This window comes from Mus caroli, unplaced genomic scaffold, assembly GCF_978045245.1.
Source record: "Mus caroli unplaced genomic scaffold, Mus_caroli_1 scaffold_20, whole genome shotgun sequence".
Classification (NCBI taxonomy): Eukaryota; Metazoa; Chordata; class Mammalia; order Rodentia; family Muridae; genus Mus; species Mus caroli.
The window spans coordinates 54,187,659-54,206,791 of NW_028227275.1; the positions used below are offsets into that span (position 1 = coordinate 54,187,659).

At 46.6% G+C, this 19,133-nt stretch overlaps 1 protein-coding gene across 1 annotated transcript in view; it reads right to left on the bottom strand.

The window, feature by feature from the left end:
• Positions 1 to 7,101: 7,101 nt before the first annotated feature.
• Positions 7,102 to 19,133, bottom strand: part of LOC110285658 (phospholipase A and acyltransferase 3) — a 28,612-nt gene continuing 16,580 nt past the window's right edge. The window contains exons 3-5 of the mRNA XM_021151982.3: positions 17,626 to 17,728; positions 13,371 to 13,639; positions 7,102 to 7,326 (exon numbers count right to left, since the gene is read on the bottom strand). Of these exons, the coding sequence (XP_021007641.1) occupies positions 7,225 to 7,326; positions 13,371 to 13,639; positions 17,626 to 17,728 (474 nt within the window). The 3' untranslated portion in view covers positions 7,102 to 7,224. The remainder of the gene's footprint in view (positions 7,327 to 13,370; positions 13,640 to 17,625; positions 17,729 to 19,133) is intronic.

A 19,133-nucleotide genomic window follows, 5' to 3' on the forward strand; every position in this document is an offset into this window, starting at 1 on the left:
TTTCTAGCTTCTTTGACAGGTAGGTAGGCCACTGGCCTCTTCTAAGGACTCAGCTTCTGTATTAGCACCCCTTTTGTTATCTCTTTTCTTAACTTTTAGCCATGAACAGGTGAAGGGTTTAGTCACGAGGGGGCTCCTCTTCTTTTTGTTGGGGCAGTCTCTCACCCAGTGCCCTTTTTCTTTACAGTAAACACATTGATCTTTAGCCAAAAGCTTTCTTTTGTTGCCAGGCACTATCTAAGTTTTCTAGTTTTCCTGACTCTTGTGGCCAGCATTTCATTTCTCTTATCTCTTTTTAATTTTCTGGCTTCCTATTTCTTACAGATCATTTCTAAGTGCTAGCATTATCAACATGTGCCACTTTGCTAGGTTCTAGTCTTTGTCATTTACCTCTCTTTGCTCCTGTTTCCTTTGGATGTTATCTAATTATCACATCTATATTCTGTCACTTATCTTCTCTCATAGTTCGCCTCTGCCCTGGTTTATCTTTCTTTCTCACTGCACATCTCTGATTCTGACTCTGGTCTCTGTCTTTGTCAGCCTCATTTTACTGGTTCCTCTTCTAAATATTTCTCATTCAGAGTATCTCTCTCATCTCAGACCTCTCTAATCTCCTTCATCTCTATTTTTACTTCTCCTCACTGTTAACCTCTCTATTTGCCACTGTCATCCATCTTTTCTGAGTCTGCTGAAGCTTTGCTCTTAGCTCTTCTTTGCATACCTCTATCCTTCCTTCGTTTCTCCTTCTCTGCACTTTCTTACCGACTTACCCTGTCCATCTCTTAACTTCTGTAACTTCCTGTTACCTTGGTCAGATTGTTGGGGCACTTTCTAGTCCCACAGAGACCAGACCCCCATCAGAGCCTGGCAGTTAGACTCGCAGGTGCTCCTTACCTTGGACAGAAGCCCAAAGTGGGCGGATGCCTCCCTCACTGGAGCTTGGAACAGACTCACTGCCAGCAGCTCAGGGCAGGGCAGCCTGAGAAGAGAAAACTCGTGAGGCAGAGAAGGGAGTGCAGCTCTCACAGCTGGCTGTACTGGACCAAAAGTGAAAGCACTTTTTATGTTAACAAGAGACAGGATGCAGGGAACAGGGGAATGAGAAGCATCCAGGGAACCCCCGCACTCTTGGCCGGCTACTCCCACAGCCTCCTCTTCTTTTCTCTTCAGCAGCCACAACATCCAGGGCCACTGACTTCTCAGGGACCAACCCTCTTTTGCTCCGGGTTTCCCAAGCTCATTTCACCCTAGGCTCCAGGTCCATGGGCAGGACCACTGTGACCTGCTGGCTGCTCCCTGGAGTTGGACTGGGAGGTAGGGCAGCTGAGGATCTGAAAGGAAGTGGTCAGCATAGGGATCTGACAGGATTCTTAGGCTTATTCCAGAGGGCATAACTCAAAAACAGTCGTCAGTCATTAGTCCAAGTCCGAACACAAAGAGACACACAAGACACACACAGAAACCATTTTCAGGCAACCACCATAGAATCACTCTACCACAGGAATGACAAACACAAGCAAGACCAATACAGGGCATCTTACACGCAATTTCCAGAGAAGCTCACTGTCACTACAACCAACCCAAATGAACCTCTCTCTATGGGAAGGTCCCCTGAACCTGAGACCGGCCTAAAACCAAACCAAGATAATCAGTCAACTCCTTGGGACCAAAACCAGACTTGAAACCAGACAAACCAAAAACAAAACAGAATCAGAAGGTGGTCCAATGGAGGACACACAAGTGAACAAGACAGACAGACACACAGACATACAGACAGGCAGGGAGGGATTCCACTTTACCTCCATTTACCTCCAATGTACGATTTCTGTGTCCCATGACAAAAACCACAAACAAAAACAAGATAGCAACAGAAAAAAAAAAAACAAAAAAAAAAAAAACACATCAGTATATCTAAGCACACTCGTCTGCGCCTGAACTTATATAACCAGCCAAACGCTACTTCCTGACAGGTCAGATTCCACATCGACCTCTTTCCTGACGGGGGGTCGGATTCCACATCAACTCCTTTCCTGATGGGGTGGGATTCCACATCCACTCCTGTTCTGGCAGAGAGGACCTGATTTCCCTCACTCTGCCAGAGGACAACCAGTCCTTTCTGACTGTCCCTCACCCTGGGCACTTCCTCCATGGTCACCCTTGGAACATCTTCCAAGGTCGCAGCCTGTGGGGCCATAGACTGTCATCCTCCCACAGCCACTAGGGTCCTTACGGTCCACAGTGGCAGCTGCCAGAATACAGAATACCAGAACTGGTAACCAAGACACAAGGTGGGACTCAAACCCACAATCTCAGAACTGAAAAACCAAGACACAAATTCAGCGGTGCCACACTTAGACACTTAGACAACAGACAACATACAAGACTCACACAAACAAACGTACCTCCAAGGGGTCCTTCGGGGTTCCTGGGTGTCACGCAGATCTCGGTGGGACCTCCAAATGTTAGACCTTAGTGGGGAAACCGCCACCCAATTCCCGATTCAGTGTGCACCCAAAAAAATCACGAAGGACCATCTTGATGTAAATACATGAGGTCGTTTAATTACGGAGCTCCAGACCAACATGTATCCCACACAGGAGATAACAGATGTCGGCCACGAGGCTTGAAAGCTAGGGGGTTTTTATGGGGTAAGGGGCTTAGGGGTGTGGAATTCAGCATAGCGACACACTATTGGCTTATTCAAACATCAGCAGAAAAATTACATGTACGTGCAGGGTGTCAGAGTTCTGTGAGTTGTTGACTCAGTTTAGATAGCCCTGTTATATCTTCACACTCCCCTTTATCTTATGGTCAAGCTGTTCCCAGGAATGTTTTAACTACGGGGCATACCCAGGTTTGTTTTTCTCTTTTCTGAGCCCCAGGCAGCCTCTAGGCTCACAAACAACCAGCAATTTCTGAGTACTTTATATGACTTACAGGTTTTGACATTTCATCTTTCTTTCATAGTCACCACACTATGGCAGCAAGGCATACAATGACTTGAAGTAACTGCACTCCAGTTATGAGAGGTACAGCTGCCACTGCATGAGGCCTTGTTCCAGAGAACTCCCAGAAATCTTGTGATTGGTCCTTATACAGGGCCAGTGATTGGAACTAGGTACCATTAAGTGATGGATGGGAATTTTGAAGCATCCACAAATATGCCTTGCCCCTTTTCTGGCTACAAAAATAGCTTGTTTTCCTGTTTTGTTTTGTTTTGTTTTGTTTTTTTCAGGATAGTTGGGAGGCCTTTCTTTCTTCCATAAGTCTCCAGGATAGGAATGAAAGCTGGGCTGGCTACAAAAACAAGCAGAATGCTGGGGCTTCCAGTGACATCAACAGCCACCACTGTGTGAAGGCAGCTGAAGAACCCTGTGGAGTCACAGAAATAGAGAGAGGTCTCTTATATCTGTGGCTAGAGAAATACACCAGGCAGCTGACCTTAGGGCCCTGACACCTAAGGTTCTGAGATCTGATGCCGGGGCGCAGAAGAGTTTGAAGAGTTCCAGTGAAGACAGAAACTTCAAAATGCCAGAGACAGCTGGTCAGGGAGGTGCACACCTTTAATCCCAGCATTCGGGAGGCAGAGGAGAGCAGATCTCTGTAAGTTCAAAGCCAGCCAGGATTATATAGTGAGACTCTGTCTAAAAAAAAAAAAGGCAGATCCAGATGGTAGAAGTGTTGAAAGGGCAAGGGACATCAGAGAAGCTGAAGCTATTGTGAAAGAGGAGTGATTTTGATTTATGGAAGCTGAGCCTATGAGATCTTTCCTAATTGCTAGAAAGTCTGGTGGAACCAGAGACAAACAAGCCATAAGTCCTGACACTCAGAAGCTGCAACACAGCTGGCTGTGGCCCACTGAGCCCATAGCAGTGACCCTCTACTGAGAACAGCAAGTCTCTGGCTCTGAAAGCTTGCAATCCTAAGCTTCTGATTCTCATAGATTAGAACTATCTGCCTCTGGGCTTGGAACTTCACCTTCTGAATCTAAGGATCCCCAACATTAAGAGTTGGATCTTGCCTCTCGGTGATTTCTATCATGAAAGAACAAAAGAGCCACCCCCACCCCAGCTCACCCCTGCCAGCCATTTGTAACACCAAGACACCGGGTGTTCTATTCCTGTGAAGAGACACCATGACTACAGCAACTCTTATACAGGAAAGCATTTAATTGGGGCTGGCTTACATTTGAAGGTTTAGTCCATTGTTATCATGCCCAAAGCATGGCAGCATACAGGCAGACATAGTGCTGGAGAGATAGCTGAGAGTTCTACATCTTGATCCATAGGCAGCAGGAAGAGAGCAACACTGGACTTGGTTGAGCCTTTGAACCTTTAAAGCCCACCCCCAGTGACACACTTCCTCCAACAAGGCCACACCTGCCAATCCCTCTCACGTAGTGCTACTCTCTGATAACCAGGCATTAAAATGTAAGAGCCAGGTGGAAGTAGTGCAGGCCTTTAATCCTAGCACTCAGGAGGCAGAAACAGGCAGATCTCTGTGAGTTCAAAGCTAGCCTGGCCTACAGAGCAAGTTCCAGGACAGCCAAGGGTACACAGAGAAACCCTGTCTGAGCCTATGGAGGCCATTCTTGTTCAAACCACTGTACTAGTATATCATCAATTTTTTATAAATGTGTCATGTATGTCATTAGACTTTGTGTCTCACACTTATACTGCATGTCTATTGAAACTGTTTCTTGACAACTTTTTAAACTTATCTACATCTTTATGTTGCTTTACCAGGTCCTAGAAGTTATACTTTTTTTTAGTTTTTATTTGTGTGTGGGTGCTTTGCCTGCACGTATGTCTGTGTGTACTGTGCCGGTGGAGGGTAGAAAAGGATGCTGGATCCTCTGGAGCTGAAGTTACAGATGGTTGTGAAGAACCACATGTGTCAGGAAACAAAACTCAGGCTCCCTGGAAAAGCAGCCAGTGCTCATAACCACTAAGCCATCTTTCCAGCCTCAAAAAATATTTATTTTTCTAAGAAGGAACCAAAATGAAGCCATTTTAAGTAAAACTTTCATTTTGAATAGGAGTCAAATAAAATTTAAGTTCCCAAGACCTCCTTGGGTACCTGTCATCCTGTTTGGCAGAGAGAGATATACATAGGTAACTGACATCCTGGTTGACAAGTTCAGACATGAATGTTAGGTTAATGGTCCTGCCATAGTTGAATAACCCAACCAATGGGAACAGGATAAGTGTGCCACAAAGACAAGTTCCTAAGGAAATCCCCTGACCCTAAATCCTGATTGGTGAAAAAATGTAACTGTAACTTGGCCCAGATGTTGGTGAGCTGTAGCACTCTGGCTTCAGGTCACAGTTCAGCTCCCAAGTCTGTTCTGCAGCCCTGATCAATCAGTAGCAGCTTGATCACAACACATTTTTGTCATTTGCATTGACCTGGTGTTTGAGTCGCGTTGGATTTAAGCAGACCCCATAACATTTTGATCTCTGACTACAATGGTAAATTGTCAATTTACTGGCCAAGAATTCATGATCTACTTTGAGACTATTAATTGCAAATGAATTTAGAATTAGTATATACTTTAATTGAGTTGAAACTTTAATCAAGATTGTTTTATTATCTTTGTGTAATAATCATTTTGTTCAATTATATACTACACACAATTCTCTGTGCAGTAAATTATTTTTTCCTTAAACTCTGTATTTTCTTCCAGTTTTTTGTTTGTTTGGTTGTTTGGTTGTTTGTTTGTTTGGTTGGTTGGTTGGTTGGTTGGTTGGTTGGTTGGTTGGTTTTTCAAGACAGGGTTTCTCTTGTGTAGCCTTGGCTGTCCTGGAACTCACTTTGTAGACCAGGCTGGCCACAAACTCAGAAGTCCGCCTGCCTCTGCCTCCCGAGTGCTGGGATTGCATGCAGACATATGTGCACCAATGCTATGGTACATAGTGGAGGTCAAGGGACAACTTTTGGGAGTTGGCTTGCTCCTTCCACTGTGTGCATCCCATGGACTAAACTCGGGTCCACAGAATTGGCAGCAAACACCCCCACTTTCTGAGCCCTTTCCCCGGCCCAGATTGCTTTTCCTCATTTGACAGTGAAGTTTCATTTAGTTCTCTTGTATTTGTTTTTTTCTCCTTCTTTCTCTTGCCCCACTCACTATTAGTTTAGGTAATAAATTAATATTATCTAAATATTATGAATATTGTGTGTCCCCTTCACCTTGTGCCACACTGGGGAGGGTGAGCATCGGGACACCTGCCCTTTGAACTTGGGTCGGTCCTTTGGGTTTGGGGACCTTGAGCGCTGACGTGAAACCCTAAGGAACCTGAGCCAAAGAAAACTATTCTCTCAGTGCTGGAACTCAGCGAGCACATGTGTATTCTGTGCAAGATGCGCATAAGTCGGGAGAAAGCTTTTACAGAGCAACGTTTCAATCCTGACCAGGGCTCCAACAGACAAGATGTATGTCATGGCGAGCAAGCCAATAAGCAGCACCCGTCATGGTTTCTGCTTCAGTTCCTGCCTTGAATTCCTTTGAGCTTCTCTCAATGGACTGTGACCAGGGATATGTAAGCCGATAAACCATTTTCTCCCCCAAAGGGTTTCAAGTCTCTATCATAGCCATAGAAACCTAACTAGAACAGACCTGTAATGCAGAAGGAAATCGGAAGGCTTTAGGAAGACCACCCAAGTATATCCTGGATTTCTCTGTGGAAACGGATGACACTAGGGGTTGAACCTAAAACTGCATGCACTCCAGGAAAGCATTCTATCACTGAGCTAAAGCCCCAACACTCCAGGATTTGTCCTTCTCACACCACTGAATATCCATAAACTCCAGTGCCTGAGTCTCAAAGTGCCACATTGAATCAAGTTCTAGGCCAAGATCCCTGGTTATCTGATGTTTCCATTTCTGTGTACCCAGGCTGTCTCCTTTGGCAATACCATAGTATCTGACACGCAGTAATGCGCTTCACTTGAGATAACAGTGCTGGACTCTGTTTTCTGCAATACAAAGGGTATCACAGCAAACAGAAAGACCAGCCAGGAAAGAGTGTTACCCAGAACAGAGCCCCGAGCTTCCCTCCAGAGATTTCACACCAGGTAGCTACTGCAGTATCCTCACAAAAATTCCTTTCTTGTGGTTTATTGTATGTTGTGAAAATAAACCTAATTATAAAGCAATAGAATCTATAAATCAAACTCCAAACCCTCTAGCAAAAGAAGAGCCCCAAAACTGGGCAGTCATTCAGCTCATTGCTTCTGTTTCTTGTTTCTGGAGAGCATGACTCCAATGAGGCCCAAGGCCGCCAAGCCCACTCCAGCGATGCCTACCACCTTGACCGCATCTCTGACCTGCAACAGAGAAGAGGGTGAGTCAAGCTCTGTGTAACGAGTGTAGGAACAGGCTTTTCATTGACCAGGGTCACTCTGCTCATGTCACTTCACATGCCCTCTTCGCTTCCAGTGGCCAAACTGAAGAGTCAACAAATACTGGCAGGAGCAGTGGGAAGGAGAGGGCTGGGCAAGGAAATGAATGGACGGAACCAGCTGGCCTGGAATTGACACAGACTCAAAATAGTAACCTGAATGCGGCTCTGGACTATTTAAAGCATACAAATCTTTGTAAGGCATCTATGGAAAGAAGAGAGGGATGACAGCAGAATGGGAAGATGGACAGCCAGTGGGCAAGTGCAAGGTCAGGAAGGGATTGCAATTGAGAACTCAAAAAAAAAAAAAAAAAAAAAAATCTGACCTCCATGAGAGCAAGGACCTCACCTCATGCCATGTGTCCAGTGTCCGGCCTGCCAGGCTTGGAGGTGCTCAGCCCTTTAAAGGGCTGGGGTTTGTGTTTGTTTGTTTGTTTGTTTGTTTTGCTGTATGCTTGTTTTTCTCTTTTGGAGTCAGGATCTTGCTCTGTAGCACCCTGAACTCAAGACCTCCTGCCTTGGCCTCCTGAGTGCCAGGCATGACACCACACCCATCTCTCTCTTTGTATGGACTCCAGTGTTCACCAAGAGACCAGAGTCAAGACATAGTTGCCTCTATTCCACAGGTCTCTTTTTATTTTTATTTTTTTAAAGAAAAGGTTGCATGTAGCCCAGGCTGGTCTCACACTTGGTCTTAGTTACAGTTTCTATTGCTGTGATAAAACACCGTGACCAAAAGCAACTTGTAGAAGAAAGGGTTTGTTCTATCTTACACTTGCAGGTAATGCTCCATCACTGAGGGAAAGCAGGGCAGAAGCCTGTGCGGAGGCCATGGAGGAACATTGCTTACACTTGCAGGCTTGCTTCTCATGGCTTGCTCCTCCTGCTTTCTTAACACCTGGGGCCACCAGCCCAGGAATGTTAATGCCTACAGTGAAACGGGCCTTCCCGTACCAATTATCAATCAAGAAAACGCACCATAGGCTTGCTCACAGGCCAATCTGGTGGGGACATTTTCTCAGTTGAGGTTCTCTCATTCCAAAATTACTCTAACTTGTGTCAAGTTGATATAAAACTAACCAGCACCAAAGATGGCCTTAAACTCCTGGTCCTGCCTTTACCCACAATGCATTGGGATTCCGAGAATGTGAGCCACTGAACCTCTCTATTCTTTCTTATTTTATTTATTTATTTATTTATTTATTTATTTATTTTACCTCCCAACCCCCATTCCCCTCTCTCCCCTCCTCCTAGATCTTCTCCCCATCCTTCCCCACTTCTCTAGATATCAACCAGCCCTAGCATATCAAGTTGCAGTTAAGACTAGGCACATCCTCTCCTATCGAGGCTAAATGAGGCAGCTCCTGCTCCCACTGTTCGGAGCCCCATATGAAGACCAAGCTATACAACTGTAACATGTGCAGAGGGCCCTGGTCAGTCGCAGGCAGGCTCCCTGGTTGTGGTTCAGTCTCTGTGTTCCCCTATGGACCCAGGTTAGTTAATTCTGTGAGTTTTCATGTGGTGTCCTTGACCCCTCTGGCTCCCACAATCCTTCCTCCCCTCCTCCACAAGATTCCCCAGGTTCTGCCTAAAGTCTAGCTGTGAGTCTCTGCACCTGTTTCCATCTGTCTATTCTTAAGTAAATTCCACTAGTAACGGTAGTTACATAATGCAGATGTGAGACTATCTGACTTGAGCTGCTATGGAGTAGGACAAAAAGCATTGCAAAAGAGGGGGTGTAGGGAAAAGCTAAACATTTGTCAAATTCCACTCCCTCCTAAAACCTAACTGAAATAAAAGACAGCATTTGTTTGGGCTGGGAGACAGCTATGGTTGAGCAACGGCCTACCATGGAGAAGACAGTTCACTACCCGGCACCACAGAGATCTTTCTTTTTAATTAGAGGCATTTCGTTTTTGTTGTGAGTTTAGCTCTTATGGCTGAGGACAAAGAAGCTGAGAAGTAGCCTGTGTTAAAGAAAGAAACTCCTAAAAGGGTCAGATGGACACACCCAGTTTCCTCTGGGAGTGAAAAGGAAGAGAGAACACTTCCTCCAGTTTCCTGGACCTCCTCCCTCACCCCAGCAGAGGCAGGCGTGACTGTTCTCTGGACAGGATAAAACAGAAGCTCTAGGGATCTGCAAGTCTAGACATGCATTCCAGATTATATCGTAACCCCAACAGGGCACTGAGTGACTATGAGCATGCTAAATGTGAACCTCCAAGACCCCTCTGCTGCTCCCAGAATGTCACCCTCCACTCAAGCCTGGAAGACTTTTCTGGGGTACCTGACCATGCCAAGTAGAAACAGACTCTGGGTACTGAAAACAGCCCACTGGGGTCATCTCACAACATTAATGAACCCCTTGCCCTCACCCTATTCATTGGCTCCTTACCTAGTGCCTATCTTCTATATCCCCTGCCTTCCCTCACTGTTAACCTAGTTTGGATGGAAGTGTGAATGGTACTATCAACCAGAGAGGTCTGACTGCTGGCTGGCCTCAAGCCATGGTGTTATGGGGTTGGTTACCTGGGGAGATGGAACAGTGAGTTAGTGCTTGACTTGTAAAACAAAAACCTGAGTTCCATCCCCCGAACCTGTAAAAAGCCAAGTATGGGGGCATGCATTTGTAACCCAAGTGCAGGGAGATGAGAAAAACCTGGGACTGCTCGTCAGTCAGCTCAGCCTAGTTGACAAATTCCAAGTCATCAAGAAATGGTTTTGTTTGTTTGATTCATTTCAAAAAATGGGGACAGTACCTGCAGAATGACAGTGGAAGTTGACATTTTGCCTCTACATACACTCAGACACACAGGAACACACACACACACACACACACACACACACACACACACCTTTTCTATCCAGTGTTTTCCTTGCTGACTTCTATATGGGGAGGGGTAAAATGCAGATAATGGAGGAGGAACAACGTGGCCCTCATTCTTTCCTGAAAGCCACAATGTGCAAACAAATGCTGATACCGCTGGTTTAAACAAAAGATACTTTGTGGAGGCACACAACAATAACCCCACTGTTTGTGGTCACACTTAGTACACAAAGAGAGTGGTTAGGACATGAATATAGTGTCTAGTTAGTCCTGGTGGTACTAAGAAAATGGTACAGTCAGACCATACATGCATACATACATACATACATACATACATACATACATACATGCACACATACATCTTTTTATATGTACTTAAGAACATGTTATGATAGCTTGGTGACAGGTTCTATGCAAATAAATTGAAGTTTTATTTAGGTAGACTGAGTTCTGCCTGCTGGTTAGAAGTCTCTACTCTTATCAGGGAAAATTAACACTTGTTCAAAACTGCCTGAAGGGAAGGGCATCACAGTAGACCAACATCACACTGCAGGTCCTGTTTCTGAATGCTTTCACAGACCAAAGTTATTGTTATTTACATAGCCTGTGAGTTTTTTTGTTTTTTGTTTTTTTGTTTTTGTTTTTACTGTTGCCTGCCAAATGTTTGAGCCTTATTTTTTGCCAAAAATCTCTTTGTTCCTGTAATTTCTATCCCTGTAAACATGCCTAACTAAATTCCCTCTAGTGATTAAGGAGCTCAGAGGCCACTAACAGATGGCCACATAGCAGGAATTATAATACTGTTTATTGTTGCATTCTTGCTATATATAGATAATATATCACACATAAAAGATCTTTTTAAAGGCAACATTTCTTAGTGAACTCTTATTATGATTGATTTCAGATGAAGAAATGCCTAAAGCACTCATGAGGCACACCTCTGGGTGTGGCTGTGAGGGCTGTCCAGGGACGATCAACATGAGGAGACTGCCCTGGATGTGAACAGCACCACTGCATTAGCTGAGTCCTGGAGAAAAGAGGCTGTGCACCAGCATTGCCCTTCCTCCACTTCCTGACCTGCACTACCCGGCAAGTACCTCCCACCACCACACCTCCCACTGTGAGGAATGGTTGCCGCCAGTCGTCAGCCAAAACAAACTTCCCTTCTTAACTTGCTTGCTGGGTGTTTGATCACAGTGGTAAGAAAAGCAGCTAATGTAACTATTGTAGGGTTGCTGGTCATTGAGTCCAGAGCCTTGAGACTTGTGCAAATAGACAGACTTTCTGAGTACTCATTTTCTACCTTTTGTTTGTTTTGTTTTGTTTGTTTTTTTCAAGACAAGGTTTCTCTGTGAAGCCCTGGCTATCCTAGAACTCTCCCTGTAGACCAGCTTGAACTCTGCCTCTGTCTCTGGAGTACTAGGATTAAAAGTATGCCACCACCGTTACTGCAGTCACCCAGGAACCAGGAACTAATGACATTCGTCTCAGATCCCTGTCTGCTTCCTTCCTCAGAGTGGCTGTTCTATGTCACTAAAGCTAGACTGTGGCTCACACCCTCAGGATCGCTCAGCAAACACTAGCAACACTGCCTTCCTCGCCTGCTTAGTTAGAAACGTGCTTGCTGCTCCTCTATGTCCATTGCCCTTGACAAGGATATATCCTTGTCATAGCCGATGAGCAGTATTCAACTAATGGAGGACAGAAACCAGATGCTGCCCACTAGAAAATACCTAATGTCTCACTGTAGGGAAGAGTGACCAAGCCACCAAGCAGCAGTCAGTGCAAGCAGTGTCAGAGGAAGGTGAGACTGTCCCGGTCAGCAAATGTCTCCCCATCTAAGTCACAGTGGCCCAGAGAGGCCAGCAGCCTCTGCCTGGGTGAACCAAGGAAGAAGAGCGAGCTTTGGAAGACTGTCTCTGCTGCTGTAATCCATCAGCTGCTTCATGCTCCGAGTCAGCCCTGTGAGGCTCCTAAGGGTCCTCCTCTCAAGTGCCCAACCCTGCAGAGACTTGGTGCGCCAGGGTGAAGGGATATCCAGAGAGGGTCCTACCCTCTCCGAAAAGAGGGGGAGGGGTGTGGGGAAGGGACTCTGTGGGGGGGGGGGGGGGGTAAGGAGGGCAGTGAACGAGATGTATAAATAAATAAATAAATAAATAAATAAATAAATAAATAAATAAATAAGAATACTCCTCTCTAGTTCATATGAAATCCTCCAAAATCAGTTCTCATAGTTACTATACCAAGTGGAGGGGGGGCCTGACTAAATACATCTTCAAAGATCACGTAGTTGGTAAAGACAGGGCCCAAAGGGCTGGAAGCAGAGTGGTTAGCTCAGTGGTAGAGCTATGATAGGCAAGACCCTGGGTTTAATCCCTAGCAATGAAAAAGAAGGGAGTCCCTGTTGTCCATCACCACATTAGTCAAGGAGAAAGAGAAAGGATTTCAAAACACAGATGTGAATAACCACACATCTTAACCTCTCACCCATGCAACACTGAATGTGGTAGCACTTGCCTGGGTTCCCGGCACTGAGCAAACTAAAGCAAGAAGACCAGCCTGAGCTAGCCAGAGACCCTGTCTCAGAAAAGAAAGTGGGAAAACGGCAGGACCACCTCTAGGCTGAGGACAGTGCTATCTGTAGCCTGCTAAGGGAGGTTGGCTAGATGAACCTGCACATCAAACCACTTCTCTGCCTCTCACCAACACAGCTACATCTGACTTCCAGAAAAAACATGGCACAGGTCTGAAGGCCCAAAAGGATGAGTTGGCTGAAATGAATGGCCATAGCCAGAAGGCTTGAGTTCTAGAAGCTTGTGATTCCTCATCTGCAAAGTGGGGCTCACAGAGCTTTCCTCCAAGGGTCTGGAGCATCATCACAGGGATGGAATGATCATGACCTGTCCTGGGTTCAATCCCTAGCACTGAAAAAGAAGGGAGTCTGACGTGCTGTCTCACCTTCCTGTCTCCCCCCACCCTCACCCCCACCCACCTCTGACTGTGTCACTCTTAGAGACAGGAAACATATATTAGGCTATCATCATCTTGTTTGTAATTCTGTCTCCAGCCACACTCAGGTCCAGCCACTGGCAGTTGGGAAAATGATCTGACACCTAAGGTCAGGTACAGGGACTGTGACACACCTGATCACTCCGAGGAACTCCATAGCGTAGTTCATTCACAAAGTGCTCACAGTTCTCGCTGGTCAGCCTATAGAGCACCTCCTGCCCCACCAGTCTCTCAGCCCGCTGGATGATCTTGTTCAGAGGCAGTGGGGTGTATTCCTCGTCATGTTTGTTATTGACCTGGTACTTGTCCTTCCCGGCCACGTGGCACAGCAGTTCTTTCTTCACTATGGCCTTGTCAGTCAAAGCAGACATGATGCTGGCTGCCCCAGCTCCTGCGATTTCACCTGTGGAGCCACAAAGAACAGAGGAGTTGATCCTGGGAAGGGCCACAGAGGTTCGATGCTAGCCCACAGCTGGGCATCCAGGCTTAGCACCATCCACAAGGGATGAACAAGATAGAAACAGGTGAGACGCACACAGTGTGGCTTTGGGAAAGGTTCCTGTGGTCCTTGAGTCCTTATCAAGATGAAGACTAGTAAAGTGCCATGATTGACTGTGATGTTTCAGTAGTAGCCGTGGTGGCGAGGGTGGTGGTCAGTTGAGGGATGAGACAGGGCCTCAGTCTGTAATCCAGGATGATCTCATCTGGAAATTACTATGTAGTCTAGCCTGATGTCAAACTCTCAACAGTTTCCTGCCTCTGCAGTCCATATGCTGGGATGATGGGCACCCACCACCACCCCTGGCTCCTGGGATGTCAAGCATGCACCCCCATCTCTGGCTACTGGGTGACAGGGATACACCACCACCCCCTAACTACTGGGTGACAGGGACACACCACCACCCCTGGCTACTGGGTGACAGGGACACACCACCACCCCTGGCTACTGGGTGACAAGGACACACCACCACCCCTGGCTACTGGGTGACAGGGATACACCACCACCCCCTAACTACTGGGTGACAGGGACACACCACCACCCCTGGCTACTGGGATGATGGGCATGCACCACTACCCCTGGCTATTGGAATGTTTCTTTAACCTGAAGAAGCTAGTCCTCTGTATTGTAACTACTTCTTAACTCTGCAAACATGTGCACAGAGCTCCCTCATCTTTCTGGGGAAAGAGTGTCTAACTATTGATTCCATCTGGATAATTCCTTGACCTCACCAGGCTGATGACCTCAGGAGAGAGGCTGGTCTTCCTTCCAGGAAAGAAAAAAAAAAAAGAGGCTGCTCCCCTAGAGATGATGCTAAAGAGACCCAGGGGATGTAGTGGCAGCCCTGGCCAAGATCCACACAAAGAAGAGGCAAGAGTGAAGTGACTAGAAGAGGAAGAATTTGGGTTCTGTAGAACTAGGATAGGGCAGTGAGCATCAGCTGACAAAGCATAGAGCCAGGGCATCCTAACCCAACCACCCATACCACGGGGAATGAACATGGACTGGGTATGATGGCTAGGAAGGAGCTATGGACCCAAGAGGACCCAGGAACCCAGGGAGCATTACCAGGTTGGTCCCCAGCCAGGAGCAGCAACAGCACCCCAGGAACCAGGACAGGACCAGCCTTTAAATATAACATTGACACAGCAACAAACAATAGCCAGAAGGAAAAGAGCAGAGGCTATGTGACCCCTCTTCCTTGAAGTTTTAGAATAGGCTGAACTCTTCGAGAACATAAAATGTTTGAACCCAGCATAGTGGTTTAGTCCCTTGACCCCAGAATTCATGAGACAGGCAGACAAGTCTTTGTGAGTTCAAGGCCACCCTGGTATATACATAAGTGATGGACCAGCCTGACTCCATTATAAGATTAAAAGCCATCTTGTTACAAGGTCAAAATTAAGTTCATTTCTGTGTTCTGCAAAACCTGGATTTGATCAGGTTTTGACTCATTTTCTGGAGTTGAACATGTTCCACACCCTCTACTCTACCCTCTACCATGATATTATAGGATGTTCTGCCACATAATGTTGAAATGGTCAACCAAGTTCCTATGTAACCAAAATGCCTCAGAATCTCCCAACCCTTGAAACCTGCCCAGCATTGCAGTTTGTGGCTAATAAACCCCACCTTCTCATGTGCTCCATGATATTTTGATACTTTCTCCCCACTTTATGGAGATAGCCCTATCTGACAGAAAATAAAGCTTGCTTTATTTGACCAAAATATTTTGGGTAGTGGTCTTTACTCTCATTCAGTGGGATTAACATAAGGAGTTCTAGACCATCTAGAATGATACAGTGAGACCTAGTCTTTTGTTCTGTTTTGTTTTGAGACAAGATCTATGTAGCCCTGCCTGTCCTAGGACACTCTAGGTAGACTAAGGCTTGAACTCACAGCACAGAGATCTGCCTGTCTCTGCCTCCGCTCCTGAGTACTGGTATAAGAGGAGTGCACCACTACACCCACCCAGCCATGAGACCCTGTCTTAAAAATAAGAAAATTGAAAACAGCTATGTATAAGACATAAGACTTGGGCTATCAACATTCACTCTTGGATTGGGGAGGGACTCACAAGTCTCTACCCCTTCCTCCTGAATTATTGTCTACGGATGAATTCTAGGGGCAAGACAGTCATTGTCTTCTGTTGTGTACCTACTGACGAGCCCACCAGGTTCCATCAAATAGTTCCAAACCCAGGGTCACACAGAGGACCCTGGTTAACTAAAAAAGAGAGAGGGAGAGGGAAGAAGGAGAGAGAGAGAGAGAGAATATAAATATTGTGTATAATTCTGAGGGAGAAGGCTTCCCCTCTGGCAAGGGGAAGATCTCCCCAATGCAAGTGTTATAGCCTTGCCTTTCTATGTCTCATCATCAGCCTTATATTTTCTAAATATTTGTCCTTCCACACTTGCTCAGACACTTGAAGGTCAGGCAGTCCTCTATGCTTAGAGGCAATCTAGAATTGTATTAGAGATTATCTCACTGCTGATTGGTTGTCACAAAGATCTGACAGCCAATCACTGGGCAGGAAGTGGAGGGTAGAACTTCCAGGGAGAGAGAATGATGCAAGAGAAGAGAGAAGAAACAGGAGATTCAAGAGCAGACATTTATTAGTTTGGTAGATGTCATCTGCAAGTGCCCTAGCTTGGACTCAGACTCCTCTGCACTCCTCACAGAGAAGGTTGCTGGTGGGAACTGTAGAACTGTCGTGGAAGGTGAGACTAAGACTAGGTGATACAATGGAACTTTTTCATGAAAGCAGAGGAATTTGTGACATGAGACCCCAACATCTCTTCTATCTGAGAGAGATCACTTAGTAAGAAAGGGACACATACCCTGATCATGCCATCCACCCCAGCAACCAACCTCCTGTAAAGGGAGAACTGGGACTAGGTTAGGCCAGGTAGGAGGAGGTAGAAGCGAGTCCTGTAGTTGAGGAATGAGCTCTGGAAGGACTAAGAGCTGCTAATGGGCTCAAAGTAAGTGCCAGGGAGATTTGATTAGGGTGGACTGCGGCTGAAAATGTCCAAGGATGGAGGAATGGGGTCAGGAGAAGAGGGCCAGCCATAGCCTTGAAGACCTCTGTTTCTGGGGTACCTTCACCTCCAAGAGTACCAAGGAGGTGCTGATCACTTCCTTGGACTCAGAAAAACATTTGCAGTGGCCAAAGAGGAGACTTACCTAATTGTTGAGACCTAATTGTTGCTGGTGGTTGGGGTGCTGAGTGATTGGTGAGCTGGAAGGTGAGTCTGTGTGTGTTGACTGGAGATGGGGAATAGGATCCCAGTACAGCTCAGACCCCAGTGGGGAGCACAGACAATGGAACAGCTCTGTTCCAGTGGGGGAAGGTTCCCCCAGCAAGTGTTCCACCTCTGCTGGGAAAGATACCCTGGCAGTTGGGAGCCAAGGACTACTGCAAAGTCACACTGCACAACAAACCTCACACAAGAGCTTTGTTGAGAGGGAAAATCTCAGACCAGAAGCATCAGGGAACCGAGGGAAAGGCAGGCTTTATGATTTCCAGGATGGGGATTAGTAGGGATTAGTTCTGAGCTCAGGCTTTTTACTCTGTGGGGCAGAGCTTGGCCATCTGCATCTAGAGAGGCTGGATCCAGCCATTAGATTGTTCTCTGGGTGGAGCCTGGAAGTTGAAGGTCCTTAGGGGCAGGGTCTGGACACTCACACACCTTGAGGGGCTTACACACTGGGCTCCAAGAAACAAAGCTCAGAAAGCATCATGACACATCAGACTGCCTTCACATAAACTTAGAAACAAATGGTTGATCGAGAAGCATGGACAGCACAGGGGCACCCTGTTGCCCACAGCTCCCCACATCCTTTCCCAGTCCCTGGACCCAGCACAGTGAATGCCCTGGTGTTCTTACTTGGGGGAGCCAAGTGGATCACGTATCCATCACCAACATAGATGGCCCAGTGTCTGTACATAGGGCGGAAAATCTCAATCAGGTCTCCAGGCTTGGGTTCCGGCTGCAAAACCAAGAACAGAACTATTAGCGATGGCATGAATCCTTGACACCAGGGCAGGCTGGGTTAAGAAGATGCAGCCAAAAGTTCCCCCAAATCAGCTCCAGTAGGCAGATCCATGTGGATGCAGGCTCTGCAGGTCTGATGCTGGCTCACCTCACAAAGCTGAGATACAGGCCTTCAGGGAACATGCTACCACCCCATCTCCAACTTCACCCCAACCCCTGCATGTACTATGACTAAAAACTGCAAACAGGGCTGAAGAGACACCTCAGCAGTTAAGAGTGCTTACTGCAGCCGGGCATGGTGGCGCACGCCTTTAATCCCAGCACTCGGGAGGCAGAGGCAGGCGGATTTCTGAGTTCGAGGCCAGCCTGGTCTACAGAGTGAGTTCCAGGATCAGCCAGGGCTATACAGAGAAACCCTGTCTCGAAAAACCAAAAAAAAAAAGAGTGCTTACTGCTCTTGCAGAGGATCCAGGTTAAGTTCCCAGCACCCACATGGCTGCTTACAACCATCTATAACTCCAGTTCCAGGGCATCCAATGCCCTCTCCTAACTTCCGCAGGTGATACATGAAGATAGTACACATACATACATGCAAAACACTAATGCACATGAAATAATCTAAAAAAGAAACCTGTACAATGCATGATACTATAAACCTGGTCATAAGTACACAGCTCAGAAGGCCACTGGCTCTAGCAGGGGACCTACTTCTACTGTATCAATAAATGAACATGTTGTCAAACTTCCTTCCAAATATTTGTGTTTATGCACATAGATAGAAGCTTGTTCTGCAGTGGGCAAAAGTTAACGGAGAGACTCCTACGTCAACAAAGTGCTGAGGATAAGTCACTCTGAGTGCCCATCCCTAACGGGACATCTGTGTCACCACCAACCCACCCACCCAATGCTCGGGTAACATGACAGAAGAACCAGAAGTCGGAGAAAAATGCTGTGAGATGTCTTCTGGTCATGACATGGCCATAGCATTCAGGAGCACTGCAGTCCCCTGTATAAGACATACCAGAGCAAGCCTACAAGACCAGTCAGCACTCCAACAGGCAGCACTAACTGGATTTAGTGGGTTACCAAAGACAGAAGAGACAGAGAGAAGGAACATGAATGTGAGAAGGGCTCATATTGGAGGTGGATGGAGGAAGGGAACTAGGGAGGAAAGGGAGTGGCAAGGAGGAGAGGGGTGGGAATCAGGTGCGGAGAGGGAAGCTGGAGAGGGCTGGGTTAGAGAAGAGAAATCTGTGGGGGATTATCTCTAGGATGAGCCGGAAACCTGGGAGGGGAGAGGCTCCCAGAATTCTATAGGAGTGACCCTAGCTGAGACTTCTAGCAGCTGGGGATATGGAGACTGAAGTGACCTCCTCCTTCCTCTGGAACCACCCACAAAA